Here is a 21,238-nt window from a genome sequence, read left to right as displayed (position 1 = left end):
GTGGTGCCATTGAACTTCTACTCCAAGAATTTCCTGACTGAAAGGTTGCCCTTCTCAACCATCTATTAATTATTATGACTTATTAAAATGTTTCTCATATATTTTTTAAATATTTTTTTAATGCTCTCTGTTTGACCAAGGATCGATGCTTATCTCAGATGGCATGTTAAGATTAGAGGTCGACCGATTAATCAGAATGGCCAATTAATTAGGGACGATTTCATAACAATCGCTAATCGGTATTTTTGGACACCGTTCATGGCCGATTACATTGCACTCCATGAGGAGACTGCGTGGCAGGCTGACTACCTGTTATGCGAGTGCAGCAAGGAGCCAAGGTAAGGTGCTAGCCAGCATTAAACTTATCTTGTAAAAAACAATCAATCTTAACATAATCACTAGTTAACTACACATGGTTGATGATATTACTAGTTTATCTAACTTGTCCTGCGTTGCATATAATCGATGCGGTGCCTGTTAATTTATCATTGAATCACAGCCTACTTGAGTTAACAAGCGCATTCGTGAAAAAAAGCCCTGTCGTTGCACCAATGTACCTAATCAATACACAAGTATATATTTTTAAACCTGCATATTTAGTTAATATTGCCTGCTAACATTAATTTATTTTAACTAGGGAAATTGTGACACTTCTGTTGCGTTCTGTGCAAGCTGAGTCAGGGTATATGCAGCAGTTTGGGCTGCGCCTGGCTCGTTGCGAACTGTGTGAAGATCATTTTTTCTTAACAAAGACCGTAATTAATTTGCCAGAATTTTACATAATTATGACACAACGTTGAAGGTTGTGCAATGTAACAGCAATATTTAGACTTAGGGTTGCCGCCCGTTAGATAAAATATGGAAAGGTTCTGTATTTCACTGAAAGAATAAACGGTTTGTTTTCAAAATGATAGTTTCCGGACTTTACCATTTTATTAACCCAAGGCTCGTATTTCTGTGTGTTATTATATTATAATTAAGTCTATGATTTAATATTTGATAGAGCAGTCTGACTGAGTGGTGGTGGGCACCAGCAGGCTCGTAAGCATTCATTCAAACAGCACTTTCCTGCATTTGCCAGCAGCTCTTCACAATGCTTCAAGCATTGCGCTGTTTATGACTTCAAGCCTATCAACTCCAAAGATTATGCTGGCAATACTATAGTGCCTATAAGAACATCCAATAGTCAAAGGTATATGAAACACAAATGGTATAGAGAGAAATAGTCCTATAATTCCTATAATAACTACAACCTAAAACTTTTTACCTGGGAATATTGAAGACTCATGTTAAAAGGAACCACCAGCTTTCATATGTTCTCATGTTCTGAGCAAGGAACTGAAACGTTAGTTTTTTTACATGGCTCATATTGCACTTTTACTCCTCCAACACTTTGTTTTTGCATTATTTAAACCAATTTGAACATGTTTCATTATTTATTTTAGACTAAATTGATTTTGTTGATGTATTATATTAAGTTAAAATAAAAGTGTTATTTCAGTATTGTTGTAATTGTCATTATTACAAATATATATATATATATAAAAATCGTCCGATTAATCGATATTTTTTGGTCCTCCAATAATCGGTATCGGCGTTGAAAAATCATAATCGTTCGACCTCTAGTTAAGATTATTAATGAATTAATCGAAGAGGAAGCTCTGTTAAAGAAATTCCTAGTGCTGATCTCAAAACAGACGAAGACCGACATCAAATGCCATTTTAAATCTATTTTTGCAAACACCCATAGTTTGTGGGAAGCTTTTAGCTAGTGGTCATTTTTATCTCAATTTGTAGGCAATTCCTTTGTAATTCCGTTATCCATTTGACCTTTGTAGATAAACTATGTTGTTAGTCGCCCTGTGTCTTTCTCAATCCTTCTCAATTTCTGTTCGAATCTGGTCTATTTGTTAGTCCCAGTCCTAGTGGGAGGGGTCTTTATCAGGCCAGGCACCTGCTGACAAGGTCACAGTGTCACCTCCCAACACAGAAACATTAGCATGTAACATGTAAATCTAGACTCCTTGCAGAGAGATGGAGGTAAAGAAGATGTCCACAGGCTTCTGTGTGGAGACCTGAAGGTTGAAACCAGACCCTTGTCCCCACTACCCATGTCAATGGGATGCCTGTGGGGTTGTGTCCGTTAGCTTTCTCCTCATTCATATAGGAGCTATTCTTTTGTATTCCCCAGAGTTGTAGAGGTTCAGGCAGAGTTTAGTCTATCAGAAACACACATCTGATCTGCCTCATCAGTTCTGTGGCGAGTCAACGGTTTCTCTGGCTTGTTTTAGAACCTCAACAGTCCTCTAAGGACTTAATGTGCTACTGAGAAAGTGATTCCATCTGGGGAAATAATGGAATTAGGTAATCACTTCACTCCAAATGGGGGAGGTCTGGAATGCTGGTATTTTCTAAATACGTGTTCTAAGACAGACTTCGTGGTCAAGAAACTCCTGACAAAGAAAGCCCTTTGCCCTAGAGCTTATACTGTAAGGTCATGCAAGAATGTGTCTGTTGGCATAAAGTTTAGGTAAGTAAAATGGTTTCAAGTTAGTGTTTACCACATCTCTCAAACTGATTAAGTAAAAGTATTTGAACTTTTGTCAGACTTCATACTTCTATTGGTCGTTTTTTTCCTCTAGTGTGTCGACAGTTTACTGTACTGTCAATATTGCTTCATGTATGTGTCTGTCTACCTGCTACAGTAGTTGCTAATGTCTACCCTGTTGACAGACCGAAACAGGAAATGGGTCAGGGTTGCCGCTGGTTGATATGTACACCTCTCTCTTTGGTCTCTGCCTGAATACACTGTGGACCTTCAACCATGATAACATCTCTGGGAGGAAAGTCAATGCAGTCCAGGGTGGCGACAGAGTGCCACAGCCCAGTGTCCAGCGGGCCAGGAGGTGTGTTACATAGGGCGGTGACTCTGCATAGCCTGTATATGTTGTTTTGTGTTTCTTGTTTTGTGATGCTTAGCTCAATAAATAGGTGGGTGTTGGTTTTCCTGGCATCAAATTGAAAGTAGAAATTGCATTACACGATGTATGTGTATACAGGAGAGCTGTAATGAACAAGTGTAGTTGAGCGGCACTGATTCTGGTGTTGAATGTAAACAAGTCGTTTTCTAAAGAAACTACTCGACCAACCATCCCTCATGACTTCCCTTGACAGTTTGCAGTGAAGCGTTGCCAATACTCATGTTATCGTACTCACAGTTACTGTAACACAGTCAACAACATGTTTTAGTAGCATTCAAATGGCAAACCCTGATTTTATTTGTGTTTTTTTATTTAACATTTATTTAACTTGGCAAGTCAGTTAAAGAACACATTCTTATTTACAATGACGGCCTACCAATAGTCAAAAGGCCCCCTGCGGGGGATGGGGGCTGGGATTCAAATGAAAATAATAATATAGGACGAAACACACATCACGACGAGAGAGACAACACAACACTACATAAAGAGAGACCTAAGACAACAACATAGCAAGGCAGCAACACATGACAACACAGCATGGTAGCAACACAACATGGTAGCAGCGCTAAACATGGTACAAACATTATTGAGCACAGACAACAGCACATAGGGCAAGAAGGTAGAGACAACAATACATCACACAAAGTGTGAGTAAGAGTGTCCATGATTGAGTCTTTGAATGAAGAGATTGAGATAAAACTGTCCAGTTTGAGTGTTTGTTGCAGCTCGTTCCAGTCTGCAGCGAACTGAAACTAGAACTAGCTGCGGCGAACTGAAAAGAGGAGCGACCCAGGGATGTGTGTGCTTTGGGGACCTTTAACAGAATGTGACTGGCAGAACGGGTGTTGTATGTGGAGGATGAGGGCTGCAGTAGATATCTCAGATAGGGGGGAGTGAAGCCTAAGAGGGTTTTATAAATAAGCATCAACCAGTGGGTCTTGTGACGGGTACACAGAGATGACCAGTTTACAGAGTAGTATAGAGTGCAGGGATGTGTCTTATAAGGAGCATTGGGGGCAAATCTGATGGCCAAATGGTAAAGAACATTTGGCTCGAGAGCACTCTTACCTGATGGGCTGTTATCGTTTGGGGCTTGACGTACTTTACCTTAACAAATTATCCTACATGGTTCTCTGCAGTCAGGTTAGTGTGCTGCTGAAGGGAAGAGTCCTGTGTGATTGTAGAGATTAGTTCAGGCTTGAATGCCACTGTTCAGCAAATGCAGGAATATTTTTGAATTCCCCTTTTTTTCTGATAACTTTGACAACCTGCAGGTAACTGCCAAAATAAAGGAAACACTAACATAAAGTGTCTTAATTGGTTGTTGGGCCAACATGAACAAGAACAGCTTCAATGCTCCTTGACATATATTCTACAAGTGTCTGGAACTCTATTGGAGAGATGTGACACCATTCTCCCACAATAAATTCCATAATTCAGTGTTTTGTTGATGGTGTTGGAAAACGCTGTCTCAGGTGCCGCTCCAGAATCTCCCATAAGTGTTCAGTTGGGTTGAGATCTGGTGACTGAGACACACACACACACACACACACTCTTTAAACCCCCTAAGCTTCTTTCAGACCCCTCTTTCATAGTCACTGAGATCATTTCTTCTAACCATGGTAGTCAAAATAATGGGCGACTGGGTGTTTTTATACATGACCCTAAGCATGATGGGATATTTATTGCTTAATTAACTCAGGAACCCCACCGGTGTGGAAGCTCCTGCTTTCAATATAATCTGTATCCTTCATTTACTGAAGTGTTTCCTTTATTATGGCAGTTACTTGTATATATAAAGTGTTCTGCTATTACATATCAGTTGTCTGAACACACTTGTTCTCGTCGTGATGGCCCTGCCGTCGTGATGGCCCTGCCGTCGTGATGGCCCTGCCGTCGTGAGGGCTCTGCCGTCGTGAGGGCTCTGCCGTCGTGAGGGCTCTGCCGTCGTGATGGCTCTGCCGTCGTGATGGCTCTGCCGTCGTGATGGCTCTGTTGGAACGTTTTGTGCTCTTAGTTATTGCTTAATCTATTCAAATCAAATCCATTATTGCGGACTTACATTGAGTATTACGATGGTTTCTGCATTCCCATAAGGCTTTATTATATTTCATATGACAATTTCGAGCACAACCACAACCTCCAGCCCTCATCTTCTCTGTCACAGAAACATCCCTACACCAAAAGGTTCTGTTGTGTTTATAAATCAGGTACCCTGCCAATAGCTCAGACTAAAATGAAAATATTTGCTCTGGGTCATTAGTTAAAAAAAGAATCTGATTTAACATGATAAGATAAACAAACGTATCGTATCTTTCCAACAACAGCTTGCCGTAAAGAAGGGAAAACACTCGCAGTACGCTATGAGCCAGAGCCCAGAAAATGAAAGATGTTTTGTTTTGGTATGCTGAAAATCAAACAGTGCGTCAATAAGATAAAGATCATTTCCTTAGTCTTTTAGATTTCTTTGGCCCATGTTACTTTAGCTACCTGCCTCTAGGCTCATACACAATACAAATCCTAATCCACAGTAAACTTGGTTTAGCAGCTTTGATATAACAATGTCAAATATTAAAGCTTATAAATCCAGAGTAGAAGGTTGTGGTTTGGCTGTGTTCTTAGATGGTGCTGCTTGGTTAAATACATTAAAGTTCTTTATCACCCCCCCAACCACAGCGGCCTGGTCGCCCTGGGCGACAGAAGCGCTAATGGTTTTTGTACGCCTGTCCTTAATGACATCACCGGTTAACTGAAGAGCCAATGGGATGTATAAAAGATGGCTTACAGGAGACTTTAAAGTGTAATGTCTCAAGGAGTTTGCTGCCATTTGTGAGAAATATCTGATTTGGTTTGGTGAATTCACTGCTCAGTTTGGGTCACCTGACTTTGAGAGCTAATCCTAAAATTACCCAGTGAGGCTCAGAGGTAAATCTTCTAATAAGAATCCGTTTGATTTATGACTGGGGGTGTCAGATTTTACCAGATTAAATTGAACTGAATGTGAAGTTAAGTGGAATGTATTTGTTGTTGTTTCTTGTTTGTATTGATCTTAGGAATGAGCCAAATACAATTTCTTACTCAAATACAGTTTCTTAATCAGTTTGCTTTGAACCCCTCTCTGTGTCTTGTACCTCCATACCTTGATTCAACTGTATGTGACAAATGCATAAATGGTTTCAATCTTTGTTTAAAGAATAAAAAACAACCACAGGGCTGTCCCCTGACAAGGCTCTCTTCTGTATCCCTGTCAGCTCTCTCTCTCTCTGACAGAATGGCCCAAGGTCTTTCTCAGGGTGAGGAGAACACAATTACACCAGCCAACCCCTACATTTCCCTCGGGGTTGATGGACAAGCCTTGTCTTGATACGTCTATCCAATGGCAGTCACCCTACTGTACGTCACAATGCCTCAGGCTTTGAAGACAGACAGCCACAGGCATTCCATAAGCCTTCCGGAATAACTTCATTCCATAAGCCTTCCGGAATAACTTCATTCCATAAGCCTTCCGGAATAACTTCATTCCATAAGCCTTCCGGAATAACTTCATTCCATAAGCCTTCCGGAATAACTTCATTCCATAAGCCTTCCGGAATAACTTCATTCCATAAGCCTTCCGGAATAACTTCATTCCATAAGCCTTCCGGAATAACTTCATTCCATAAGCCTTCCGGAATAACTTCATTCCATAAGCCTTCCGGAATAACTTCATTCCATAAGCCTTCCGGAATAACTTCATTCCATAAGCCTTCCGGAATAACTTCATTCCATAAGCCTTCCGGAATAACTTCATTCCATAAGCCTTCCGGAATAACTTTTGATTAAATCAAATTTCCCTCTCATGACGTGTATAATAACAAATCAATAATATTTCAGGCATTCCATAAGGCTGGGCTGCTACCCTCCTGCTCTTTTGAGAAGACTGGTCTCTTCTCCTGGTCTTCAGGTTCATAGCGATCACATCACAGACCATCACCAGCAGACCACAGACCATCAATAAAGACCACATTGTGTAGAAAGCTGAGTCAATGCCAAAGGGGTCTTTCTCCTCATGAATTAAGAAGGTAGTAGTTATCCATACACACACCCCTTCACCTCCCCGTTCAGACATAGTTCTCCCCACTGTCCCCCAGTGACAGGTTAGAGAGGACCAGAGAGATGTGAGGTTGAGATGCATTTATTTGGCCATTCAAATCCTCCGATATGGTTGCTTTTCTGATTTGTCAAGTAGATTTGACCAGAATGACATCGTCCCCTTCAGTAGTCTTTCTTCTCCACTCAAGCCGGTTAGACTAGAATTAGAGTTACAGCGGAGAGCAACCTCCTCTCCTTCTGAGAAGAACTGTGTGAGCTGGTCAGACTTTGGGCAGACCACTAGCATATACCTTTTGGATGAGATTCTTCACTTGATTGTGATGCTTCAGACAGGAGTAAACCTCAGAGTGGTTCAGCATCAGGAATGGGATTACCAGCGAGTAATTCCCAGTCTCTCTTCCATCCACCACATGCATCTGCTTTCCGAGGTCAGCGAGGTCACTCGAATGGTTTTCAGATGGCAATGATGTGATGCCTTTTCCCTTCTTGTAGGTGTCCCACCATATCTGTGTCGTATTTGAGTCAGTGTTAAAGCAAGGTAGTGCAGGCCTCTCTCCCACAAAGCCGTGCATATACAGATCCTTAACATACGTCAATATCAGGTTACTACTACAATGATATCCTTCCTCTACAGGGCAGATGTAAATGCCTATGTCCTCCGTGGTAAAGTTGGTAATGTGGAGAGAGGAGTTATTCTCAATGAATTGGATTCTGCCAGTTGGGTCCCCCGTGAGAGGCTTCCGGGTTAATGTATCTTGAATTTTCCTGTGTGTACCATTGAACCGTCATGCTGTCACCACCACTTGCACCTTTACATTGCAGGTCTACTGTCCATCCTAAATGGCAGAATATTCCATTACTATTATGCCTGCAAACTGAGAGACTAATACGTTGTTGGTGGGAAATATTGCCAGCTGTCCAGCACTCCACCCTGTACAATCCAGATTGAACAAGCTATTAATTTAGTAATTACTAAGTGAAAGGTTAGACGTGTTCCACAACAGCAGGCTTTCTTCACCAGTGGATTTAAAGATCACACAGTACCTCTGACGGAGTTTCAAATTAATAAACGTCACCTTCCTCAAGAATATGATTAGTTTCTTGGCCTGCAAGGAAAGTCCCGTCTACAACAACCAGTAGAATGACTAGCTTTGTGATTGGAGCCCATTCCGTTCAAAGATGTTTGTCTACTAGTTGCTGACACCAATGCTCTGGTATCTACTGTCCCTCAAATATATTTCATTTCAATGACGCTAGTGACCTCGTGTTGTTGAAATCCATTATGTGCTCATCTCTTGATACCTTGTCAACCAGAAATGTGCAGTGTTAGATTGTATCAGTTGGAATGTCTTTTAGGGAAACATGTTTGTGTGGGTGTCAGCTGAGAATCGCAATGCTGCTTCTTTCTCATAACTTACCTGGAAACTCATACGGTGCCGTTAAAGATATTAATATCCCTTGACTTATTTCACTTTTACATTTTTTTTTTTACCTTTATTTAACCAGGTAGGCTAGTTTAGAACAAGTTCTCATTTACAACTGCGACCTGGCCAAGATAAAGCAAAGCAGTTCGACACATACAACAACACAGAGTTACACATGGATTAAACAAACATACAGTCAATAATACAGTAGAACAAAAGAAAAGAAAAAAAAAGTATATATACGATGTGAGCAAATGAGGTGAGATAAGGGAGGTAAGGCAATAAATAGGCCATGGTGGCGAAGTAAATACAATATAGCAATTAAACACTAGAATGGTAGATGTGCAGAAGATGAATGTGCAAGTAGATATACTGGGGTGCAAAGGAGGACTGTCCTTGGAACTAGTGAGGAGATGTTTGACTGGGGGGGATAATAGATGTAGGTTGCGTCCCAACTGGCACCTAATTCCATACGCAGTGCACTACTTTTGACTAAAGACGTACAGGCCCTGGTCAAAAGTAGTGCACTACATAGGGAAAAGGATGCCATTTCGAACGCAGCTGTAATGAGGAACACTGCTCTGTTGTTTCTGGTCTGGTGGATGTCTAGTATCTTTCCTCTGTGTTTTCCAATAGGGCCGGAGACACCCATGGGTCACTGTTCCATGGCATGTAGTTGGGATAGGCAGTCAGGAAGCCTTGATCAGACATCCAAAGGGATTGTCTGCATTGTGCAAAATGAAGCATGATTTTATATAGACTCAAACAGGTACTTTAACTAAGAATCGGGTTACATGTGGGCTCTCTTTTCCTCTGCAGGTGTCATCGTGTTGTTGTCCAATCAGAGACCTGCATGTGTGAAGCCGCGGCCAGCAATGGAACCCTGGCCTGCAGTGGCCTGGGTCCTACTGCTGATGGTCCTCGCTGATTGGCTGAAAATGGCCCAATCAAAGGACTTCACAGAACAGGATATCATCTACCTCCATCCCTCAAGTAATAGTTTTTATTATTATATTTTTGGGGACCACTTTTGGCTCGGGAGCCTACTTTCAGGACTATTTGCTAAAAAAAAGTAAACAAAAGTACCGGAGAATCTCTTTAAGGGTTATGAAAAAGTGGGTCAGAGGCTATGCATGAATAGCAGTTAGGGGTATCCAGTGAACTTGTGATCCCCAGCCTAACCAGACAGATCCACAGCTGGCACAGCAACTGTCTGCTGCCTCCCCACCCCTCTGCACCCCGCCACACCCTTCTCCACCCCCCACCCCTCTGCACCACCAGGCACGTCTCGTTGATCTGAGGTGTAGGGTCATGTGACTCCGTGCATAGCTACTGGGCAGTCAGACGCCCCATGTTGTCAGTGCTTTCTGCCCTCTTTAGTCTCATCCACATATTAGCAACATTTTACACACTGTATATTAGCATCTATATGTTATTGATGGCTATTTAATATTTCCATGTCGTCCAAAATGTTATACTTTTGTCTCATCTGTCCATAGAACATTCTTCCAAGACTCTTGATGATCATCCAGGTGCTTTTTGGCAAACTTGAGTTAACTTTTTGGATGAGGTGGGTTCCATTATGTCTGCCGAAAACCAAACACTGCATTCCACAGAACCTCATACCAACGCTGAAGCATGGTGGTGCTAGTGTGATGGTTTGGGGATGCTTTGCTGCCTCAGGACCTGGACAACTTGCCTTAATAGAAGGAACCATGAATTCTGCTCTGTATCAGAGAATTCTACAGGAGAATGTCAGGCCATCTGTCTGTGAGCTGAAGCTCAGCTGAGTCATGCAGCAAGACGATCCAAAACACACAATCAAGTCGACATGAAAATGGTCAACACATTTGAAGTTTTGAAATGGTCTTGTCAAAGTCCAGACCTAATCCCAATTGAGATGTTGTGGCAGGGCTTAAAACAAGCAGTTCATGCTTGAAAACCCACAAATGTCGCTTAGTTAAACCAGTTCTGCATGGAAGAGTGGGACGAAATTTCTCCACAGCAACGTGAGAGATTGATCAACAACTACAGGAAGCATTTGGTTGCAGTCATTGTAGCTAAAGGTGGTACAACCAGTTACTTAGTGTAAGGGGGTCATTACTTTTTCACACAGTCGAATTGGGTGTTGCATAACATTGTTTATTGAATAAATAAAATAAGTATATATATATATATATATATATATATATATTTGTTTGTTATTTGTAAACTCAGGTTCCCTTTATCTAATATTAGGTTTTGCTTGAAGATCTGATAACATTCAGTATAAAAAATATGCAAAAGTAGAGAAAATCTGAAAGGGGACACATTTTTTTTTTACAGCACTGTGGCTTTGTCTCTTATCGTGTATGATGTTTATGACTTCCATTATCAACAAATCAAAGACAATTCTAACAGCAAATAACTGTCATGTGGATTAGAATTCTAGTGGCATGAACCAGCAATGTGATGATGATCAACAAGACCCAGCTGAGGGTAACTGATTGATTATTGTCCTTTGGCTGTTCTTATGACCCGAACAGAATGTTCCAGCGTGGCCAGAATGTGGACACTCACTAATTGGTCCTCAGTGTCAATTAGATCATGTTCCCAAGCCACAACTTTTTCTCTCTCTCTTTTCTCTCTTTTCTCTCTTTTCTCTCTCTCACGCTTTCTCTCTCTCTCTCTCTCTCTCTCTCTCTCTTTCTCTCTCACGCTTTCTCTCTCTCTCCTCTCTCTCTCTCTCTCTGTCAATCTGTCTCTCTCCCTCTCACTCTCTCTTTCTCCCCTGGCCCTCCCCTCACCCCAGTCAGTGTACAACAACAGACTGGGTCACTATACTGTAGGCCTCTGAGAAGGACATATGCCAGGTATAAGCCGCTAGATTATGGTCTGAAACAACCCTAACTCTCCCCAGGCCGCGGTCGCGGTCATGTTAGAGGTCAGCCCTCCCACGTCTCAGAAACAAGCCCCTGCATAGCTAGAAAGCAAACTCTTAAGATCTGTGTCTCTTTCATCACAGAGCGACAGAACTCCCGGGATCAGGTTTCCGGGATACTGGAGATATCTGTGTCGGCTCGAGGCCACCCCTCTAGCCCCACTGGGGATTTGGTGTGTGTGTGTACGCAAGTGAGTTGGCTTGTGTGGGTAGCTGTGTGTGTGCGTGAGTGTATACATGTGAGCATGTGGAAGGGTAAGTGTGTGTGTGTGTGTGTGTGTGTGTGTGTGTGTGTGTGTGTGTGTGAGAGAGTGAGTGAGTGAGGCTGCTAGGGAGTGATATGGTAACTAGACAGATTTCCTGGGGAGATGAAGGAGTAGTCTAGCTAGCCATGGCAAGGCAGTATCATGGTCTACCTAGCCATGGCAAGGCGGTATCATGGTCTAGCTAGCCATGGCAAGGAGATATCATGGTCTAGCTAGCCATGGCCAGACGGTATCATGGTCTAGCTAGCCATGGCAAGACGGTATCATGGTCTAGCTAGCTAGCCACGGCAAGGCAGTATCATGGTCTAGCTAGCCATGACAAAGCGATATCATGGTCTAGCTAGCCATGGCCAGGCAGTATCATGGTCTAGCTAGCCATGGCAAGGCGATATCATGGTCTAGCTAGCCATGGCAAGGCGATATCATGGTCTGGCTAGCCATGGCAAGGCGGTATCATGGTCTAGCTAGCTAGCCATGGCAAGGAGATATCATGGTCTAGCTAGCTAGCCATGGCAAGACGGTATCAAGGTCTAGCTAGCTAGCCATGGCAAGGCAGTATCATGGTCTAGCTAGCCATGACAAGGCGATATTATGGTCTAGCTAGACATGGCAAGGCAGTCTCATGGTTTAGCTAGACATGGCAAGGCAGTATCATGGTCTAGCTAACCATGGCAAGGCGATATCGTGGTCTAGCTAGACATGGCAAGGCAGTATCATGGTCTAGCTAGACATTGCAAGGCGATATCATGGTCTAACTAGACATAGCAAGGAGGTATCATGGTCTGGCTAGACATGGCAAGGCGGTATCATGGTCTAGCTAGCTAGACATGGCAAGGAGATATCATGGTCTAGCTAGCTAGCCATGGCAAGGCGGTATCAAGGTCTAGCTAGCTAGCCATGGCAAGGCAGTATCATGGTCTAGCTAGCCATGACAAAGCAATATTATGGTCTAGCTAGACATTGCAAGGCGATATCATGGTCTAGCTAGACATGGCAAGGCGGTATCATGGTCTAGCTAGACATGGCAAGGCGGTATCATGGTCTAGCTAGACATGGCAAGGCGGTATCATGGTCTAGCTAGACATAACATGGCAGTATTGACTGTATGTTTGTTTTACTCCATGTGTAACTCTGTGTCGTTGTATGTGTCGAACTGCTTTGCTTTATCTTGGCCAGGTCGCAATTGTAAATGAGAACTTGTTCTCAACTTGCCTACCTGGTTAAATAAAGGTGAAATAAAGTATCATGTCATGCGACCCAAAGGGGACCCTATTCCCTATGAACTGCACTACTTTTGAGCAGAGCCCTTTAGGATATATAGTGCACTACATGAGGAATAGGGTGTCATTGGAGATGTAGCCATGGTGATTGGCAACATACTTTGTGTTCTAAATGGTGTTTGCCTGCTCTGCAGACCTTCAGCTGTCACTTGGGAAGGGTGTGGACCTGGCCAATTAGATTAATGTAATGGTGCGAAATTGGAAAGACTAACAGCTTCCTCGTCTGTTTGCTCACAACATATGGCCAATAATTGAGAAGGGAAGGGAGCAACTGGGCTACATGCTCTTAGTCTTAGTGTTTTACTCGATTAGCAGAGTGCATGATGGGTTAAACTGTACTTGACACTATAGGTCTATATGAGAACAATTGTGGGAGAGAGATAAATGGCTTGGATGGTGATAACAGCTATAAAGAGAGATAGATTAAACTACAGTATATGTTTGGAAGGACTGAGTTCCCCCAGACAATGGTTTCTCAGAGTCCTTATTAGAAGTGTGACTATATTAAACCAATCCAAAATAAGGCCTTCGATGCATTCCAAACTTTTTTATCCATCTTAATTATCCAGATGCTTCATATTTTTCTGTCCAGATTTCCTAAACTAATGTTATTAACACAGATTATGGTATGAACTTGCAAATCTTATTCAACATTTCAGAACCTCTGTATACACTGAGTGTACAAAACATTAAGGAACATCTTCCTACTATTGAGTGGCAGCCCCTTGCTCTCAGAACAGCCTCAATTCGTCAGGGCATGGACTCTACAAGATGTCAAGTGTTCCGCAAGGGATGCTGGCCCATGTTGACTCCAATGCTTACCACAGTTGTGTCAAGTTGGCTGGATGTCCTTTGGGTGGTGGACCATTCTTGATACACACAGAAAACTGTTGAGCGTGAAAAACCCAGCAACGTTGCAGTTCTCGACACACTCAAACCGGTGCGCCTGACCCTTACCACCAAAGGAACTTAAATATTTTGTCTTGCCCTTTCACCCTCTGAATGGCACAACCCATGTCTCAATTGTCTCAAAAGCTTAAAAATCATTATTTAACCTGTCTCCTCCCCTTCATCTACACTGATTGATGTGGGTTTAACAAGTGACATCAATAAGGGATCACCTGGATTCACCTGGTCAGTCGATCACGTTCCTAATGTTTTGTACACTCAGTGTATAACTTATGAAACGTTTCAGAACCTCTGTATATAGCTTATTCATGTCTGTTAAGGTGATTCGTTATGGCTGTCCCAGTGCCCTGTGCATGACCCCTTCTAAGTGTGTGTATGTTTCCGCAGCTACTCCATTCCCAGGCGGGTTCAAGTGCTTCACCTGTGAAGAAGCACCTGACAACTATGAGTGTAATCGCTGGGCGCCAGACCTGTACTGCCCACAAGGTGAGTCAGACCACTAGGACAAACCATTGTTCTTCTCAGCACTGTTGATGATTACATTATGACTTTAAGCTCAGGAAGTAATACTCAATGTGTAAATTCTACACTCCCTCTGCTCTCGGATAGGCCTACTCTTATATTGTATTTAGATTAGGTGTTCTCATTAGGTGTTCTTTCTCTGAGTGCTTCCAACAAAGTTGTAAATTAACACTCTGTTGGTTCAATGGAGGCATCTGTAGCTGTGTATTATTGAGTATAATGTCACCCTGCTGTTGACATGTTTAGCTCATAAATAGCTAACCTCATCAAGAGAGTTAGCGTGCCGCGACCACAATCAGGCCAGATTTACAGCACTCCCTTAAGGACTAATAAATTACTGTGGCCGAGCCCAAGACACATTCTTTGTATGAATAACAACTTCATAGATTTTGGGATGGAGAGATGCTGTGCTTGACCTAAACTGCCTGGAATGCACTGTGTAACATGGTATGATTGGCATTTCCTCCAGGTTTTAGTGGGTTTGATACTAAAAGTGACCAAGGTGACCTACAGTCATGTGTCACTTTGGAGTATATCAGATACCGTATGGCAGGGGTGTCAATTCAGATACCGTATGGCAGGGGTGTCAATTCAGATACCGTATGGCAGGGGTGTCAATTTAGATACCGTATGGCAGAGGGTGTCAATTTAGATACCGTATGGCAGAGGGTGTCAATTTAGATACCGTATGGCAGAGGGTGTCAATTTAGATACCGTATGGCAGAGGTGTCAATTCAGATACCGTATGGCAGAGGGTGTCAATTTAGATACCGTATGGCAGAGGGTGTCAATTTAGATACCGTATGGCAGAGGGTGTCAATTTAGATACCGTTTGGCAGAGGGTGTCAATTTAGATACCGTTTGGCAGAGACTTCAATTCAGATACCGTATGGCAGAGGGTGTCAATTTAGATACTGTATGGCAGAGGTGTCAATTCAGATACTGTATGGCAGAGGGTGTCAATTCAGATACTGTATGGCAGAGGGTGTCAATTTAGATACTGTTTGGCAGAGGTGTCAATTCAGATACCGTATGGCAGAGGTGTCAATTCAGATACCGTATGGCAGAGGTGTCAATTCAGATACTGTATGGTAGAGGTGTCAATTCAGATACCGTATGGCAGAGGTGTCAATTCAGATACCGTTTGGCAGAGACTTCAATTCAGATACCGTATGGCAGAGACTTCAATTCAGATACCGTATGGCAGAGGTGTCAATTCAGATACCGTATGGTAGAGGTGTCAATTCAGATACCGTATGGCAGAGGTGTCAATTCAGATACCGTTTGGCAGAGACTTCAATTCAGATACCGTATGGCAGAGACTTCAATTCAGATACCGTATGGCAGAGACTTCAATTCAGATACCGTATGGCAGAGGTGTCAATTCAGATACCGTATGGCAGAGGTGTCAATTCAGATACCGTATGGCAGAGGTGTCAATTCAGATACCGTATGGCAGAGGTGTCAATTCAGATACCGTATGGCAGAGGTGTCAATTCAGATACCGTATGGTAGAGGTGTCAATTCAGATACCGTAAGGCAGAGACTTCAATTCAGATACCGTTTGGCAGAGACTTCAATTCAGATACCGTATGGCAGACTTCAATTCAGATACCGTATGGCAGAGACTTCAATTCAGATACCGTATGGCAGAGGTGTCAATTCAGATACCGTATGGCAGAGGTGTCAATTCAGATACCGTATGGTAGAGGTGTCAATTCAGATACCGTATGGCAGAGGTGTCAATTCAGATACCGTTTGGCAGAGACTTCAATTCAGATACCGTATGGCAGAGACTTCAATTCAGATACCGTATGGCAGAGACTTCAATTTAGACACCGTATGGCAGAGGCGTTAGATGGAGTTAGTCTGTGGTGTTTTTATCCCACAAACTGAACAGAAAAAAAACAACTACAGTTTTTCTCTCAATACTTAGTCCCTGGTTAAGCTGAGTTAACTCAGTATCCATCCATGCTAACCAAAAAGTGGCATTGTAGCTACCAGGTCAATATGTCTTATTTACTATCTTTATTATTCTCAACAGAGGCTAGATACTGTTACACGCGGCACAAGATGGACATGGAGGGGGACAGTGTCTCTGTGACAAAGCGTTGTGTGGCTTTGGGAGACTGCCTCTCTACTGGATGCTCTGAAGAAGACAATGAAGGAACCAGGGTAAGGAGTGGGGAGTATTCAATAAGGGGAATAGTGTTGGGAGTTTAGATTCAAGATGGGAAGAGGGGAATAGTGTTGGGAGGTTAGATTCAAGATGGGAAGAGGGGAATAGTTTGGCCTGGTGTTGGGAGGATAGAATGGAATGATGTGGGGTAGGGGTTTCTCTGGCGTAATTATTCTGGTTGACCTTGGGCATGGCATTTTCTTACTTGGAAAATAAGAAAAAAATCTTATATTAAGCAAACCAGACAGACACCATTTAAAAAACTTATTTTTTTATGGATAAACTGGAGGCACACTCAGACATTATTTACAAATGAAGAATGCGCACTTAGTGAGTATGCCAGATCAGAGACAGTAGGGATGACCAGGGTTGTTCTCTTGATACATGTATGAATTGGACCATTTTCCTGTCCTGCAAAGTATTACAAATGTAACGAGTACTTTTTTGTGTCAAGGAAATAGTAAAGTCAAGTACAGATACCCCCAAAACTACTCAAGTAGTACTTTAAATGATATTTACTTAAAATTGTCCGGGGGGTCAATAACCAGGGTCAGACTATGTGAACATGGCCCTTTATGTTACAGCCCAGTCCATGTCACCACCACCACCACTCCAGTACACTGCCATGGTGTGTCCTCACAACCTGGGAAGTCTGCATGATTCCCCTGGAGAGAGAGGAGAGACAGAGAGAGAGAGAGGGGAGACAAGGAGGAGAGGGAGAGAGGGGAGACAGAGAGGAGAGAGAGAGGGGAGACAGAGAGGAGAGAGAGAGGGGAGACAGAGAGGGGAGACAGAGAGGGGAGACAGAGAGGAGAGAGAGAGCAGAGAGAGAGAGAGAGGAGAGACAGAGAGGGGAGAGAGAGCAGAGAGAGAGAGAGAGAGAGAGGAGAGACAGAGAGGGGAGAGAGAGCAGAGAGAGAGAGAGAGAGGGGGAGAGAGAGAGAGCAGAGAGAGGGGGGGAGAGAGAGAGAGCAGAGAGAAAGAGTAGGGGAAAGAGAGAGAGAGAGAGAGAGAGAGGGAGAGAGCGCAGAGTGAGAGAGAGAAAGCAGAGAGAGAGAAAGCAGAGAGAGAGAGAGAGAGAGAAGCCTGCAACAGGAAAAGATAGAGCTTGACCCTTATATAAAAGTTGGACATTAACTTTATGAAAGGATGTGTAAAACATTTCATAAGGCGCATTCCCTTTAGAAGTAAATGCCATATTCAATACTATAGACCATATGTCTGTCAAAGGCTATACTAACGGCCCGATGTCTGTTAGTAAAAATGGAAAACTGAAATTGATTCCACGGGAGGGAGGGAGGGAGGGAGGGAGAGAGAGAGGGAGAGAGAGAGGGAGGGAGGGAGGGAGGGAGCGAGGGAGGGAGCGAGGGAGGGAGGGAGGGAGGGAGAGAGAGAGGGAGGGAGAGAGGGAGGGAGGGAGGGAGAGAGAGAGAGAGAGAGAGAGAGAGAGATATCTAATGGTGAAACGTTTCTCCTTAGGTTTGCACAGCATGCTGTGAGGGGAATATCTGTAACCTTCCTCTCCCCTGGAACATGACTGAGGCTGTGTTCGCCACCACCTCACCCCTCAGCGGCACCACAGGGCTCTCACAGTGCTACACACTAACATCCAGCCTGCTCTACTTCACCCTGCTCATCTCCACCTATGTCTGACCAGTGGAAAGAAACACACATATATAGAGCATTTTATTTAACAGTTGAAGGTCTGATACGACTAGATGGACTCAATATACACCCGATGGAGATAGGACTCACTGCAGGTTTTGGACAATTTATTTCCCTTTTAATTCAATAGGAAACCAGTTTTGATGACCTTTCATCGTTATGCAGGGCCTCAATAAAACAAGCACTTAGAGCTCGACACTGCTTCTGAAATAGGCAATATGGCTGTCAATCGTGAAGGATCAAACATACTAAATATCACAGTATTCTCCCCCTACTAGTCTTCTGCACAGGGACAGAAGGAGGGGAACCGTGGCGTGTCTGGACTCGTCAGTAGGCTATAGGTCATTGTAAAAGCTGCCATATTTTCCAGTGAGGAGGAAGAATAACAGACAGACAGACAGCAGCTTCTGTGAGGATTAGTTTAGCTTGAACCTTTTTTGTGTTTTTATGTTTTCACATTTGTGAGTCGCTTCCCCATGTTGTATGTTTGACACATTATGTACATATACATAGTATTTATTTTTTTGAGGAACATGTTTGTTAGACAGTGATTATGTATGTGTGAAATGTTAGCATTTAGGTAAAGTGGAACAGATAACACTGCTCATGTTTTTATGTGTAGTATGTGGAGAGTCTTTTTAACAACAGAATGAGAGCCTGGTGCCCATCAAACAAACGTAGAACGCTTTGCGTTTCTGTTGTGGAAAAACTATTTCCTCAAACCTTAAAAAGGATTAAAGTTAATTACAGGTCTATTTTGGCTTAACATTTTCCGATCATGAAAAATAAATCGGACTTTCCACACAGTGGAAGCAACCCCCATAGCTAAGCACAGCACTTGGGCTAGGCTTCGGGAGCTGTACTGTAATTCTAGCACTGCAGTTTTAGTGAGAGGCAACAATGCATGACACCATTATTTACTGATACTACATTGCATATGCTCTTAACCAGAGCTCCTTACAGTAGTGAGTGCATACATTTTCATACATGTCCCCTGTGGGAATTGAACCCACAACCTTGGCGTTGCAAACACCATGCTGAACCAACTGAGCCACACAGGATGCTCTACAGTCTTTCACTCACCCCTGTTTTAATGTTTTCCGTTCTCGTGACACATACCTCTGGTGTTTATACGGTGTTTCGTGACATGTTTGTCATCCATCACACTTTGTTGGCCGGCGTGGCTGCCTGGCTGGCCGAGAAAAATGCAGAGTAAGCAAATACAGTGTTATTGTTCTCCAGGCTTTTATGATTTGTTTAGGCCGACCGCCCGAGACATAGAGGAGACCGGTCATTTCAAATGGTATTTGAACCAAGGTGTGCAAGCCTCCATCTCTCTCCATCTCCATCTCATCTCTCTCTCTCTCACTTACAGGCAAATGCTAAGAGGAAAAGAGTGAAGCGTGATTTACAGATGGCAAACGTTTTTATCTACTGTAGTCTGCTCTGTTCACATTTGATAAATAAACATTCCGTTTTTTTTTATGGTGGGCCTTGTGTTGTCCACTATCACAGCAAGATTTTATCCTGTATTCTGAGCTTATCCAGAAATGAGAATTGCACCTGATTTGCATTTGTCTGAGGATGGTTCTGGACCATCTGAAACAAACAGAAAAAGGGGGCAGCTTTAAATAAAGGTTCAAATCCAGGTCATGTGACGATTGCTCAAAACACAGGGTCCTATTTATGGGGTAAACAAAGGAATTCTTTGTGATTTTGGCAATGAGGCCCTTTATCTATTTTCCTAGAGTCAGATGAACTCATGGACACCATTTTATGTCTCTGTGTCAAGTACGAAGGACGTTGGAGGTAGTTTCGCTGTTAGCATGCTAGCAGATACCCATAGACTTCCAGTCATTGTGCTAACGCTACTTCACATTGGCTCGCGAAATAACCTCTAACCTTCATACTGGACACAGAGTCATAAAAATGGTATTCATGAGTTCGTCTGACTCTAGGAAAATAGATAAAGGGCCTCATTGCCAAAATCCCGAAGTATCCCTTTAAGGGCTAGAACATGTTGTTCCCCTTTAAATCAATCAGGCAATACTAGAGTTTATCTTTAAAATATTTCACAAGGTCTTTTGCATTGTGACCTGAGAGCCAATGTAACGGATGTGAAACGCTAGCTTAGTTAGCGGTGGTGCGCGCTAAATAGCGTTTCAATTGGTGACGCCACTTGCTCTGAGACCTTGAAGTAGTAGTTCCCCTTGCTCTGCAAGGGCTGCGGCTTTTGTGGAGCGATGGGTAACGATGCTTCGTGGGTGACTGTTGATGTGTGCAGAGGGTCCCTGGTTCGCGCGAGGGGACGGTCTAAAATTACACTAAGTTACACCAACATATCTTGCCAGATGTTGCCTTAATCTGACTCTAGAGAAGCACCGTACAAGTGCGTTTGCATGAGTTTATCAACATTGATAACGTGGCTGTTGCATGTTATGTTGTGCCAATTGATATCATGTAAATATCATCTCTGTTTTTTTACATGCAATGTTTTTGTAAATAACTGTGTATATATAGATGTGAACGACTTTGTAACTTCATATTAAAGATGAAGACATGGCCACTTAGCCAATGGCGTATGAGATAAGTGTTATTTGAGCAACAAAACAATACTACTGTAGTGCTGGATACTAATTCAACCAATGGTCTGACCAAACTAGGCCTGAATACCCATTCAGAGTCAGACAAGAGAATCAGCATTCAATCACTACGCTTCGTCCTCTCACTACAATAGGAATTAGTGGGAGATTCCTGTAGGTGAGGATCATTTGATAGATGTCCCATTTTTGCCATGCATCTGCATTCCATTGCTATTCATATCCGTCCCTTTTCCACAGATTGCAGAATTTCCATCAATTGCGGCCCAAGCCCAAGTCCCAGCCCCAGCCCCAGCCCCAGTCCCAGCCCCAGCCCCAGTCCCAGTCCAAGCCCCAGTCCCAGCCCCAGTCCCAGCCCCAGCCCCAGTCCCAGCCCCAGCCCCAACCCCAGTCCCAGTCC

At 43.1% G+C, this 21,238-nt stretch overlaps 1 protein-coding gene across 1 annotated transcript in view; it reads left to right on the top strand.

Moving 5' to 3' along the window:
- Positions 1 to 20,813, top strand: part of LOC110501878 (ly6/PLAUR domain-containing protein 6) — a 38,174-nt gene extending 17,361 nt beyond the window's left edge. Inside the window, exons 2-5 of the mRNA XM_036959327.2 lie at positions 9,317 to 9,490; positions 14,260 to 14,358; positions 16,439 to 16,569; positions 18,053 to 20,813. Coding sequence (XP_036815222.1) covers positions 9,373 to 9,490; positions 14,260 to 14,358; positions 16,439 to 16,569; positions 18,053 to 18,226 — 522 coding nt within the window. The 5' untranslated portion in view covers positions 9,317 to 9,372 and the 3' untranslated portion in view covers positions 18,227 to 20,813. The remainder of the gene's footprint in view (positions 1 to 9,316; positions 9,491 to 14,259; positions 14,359 to 16,438; positions 16,570 to 18,052) is intronic.
- Positions 20,814 to 21,238: the final 425 nt, after the last annotated feature.

The sequence above is a fragment of the Oncorhynchus mykiss genome, chromosome 22 (genome assembly GCF_057628025.1).
Source record: "Oncorhynchus mykiss isolate SJ-2025 chromosome 22, ASM5762802v1, whole genome shotgun sequence".
Taxonomy (NCBI): domain Eukaryota; kingdom Metazoa; phylum Chordata; class Actinopteri; order Salmoniformes; family Salmonidae; genus Oncorhynchus; species Oncorhynchus mykiss.
Note: the sequence above shows the minus strand (reverse complement) of the source record. Positions and strands in the feature narration are given on the sequence as shown.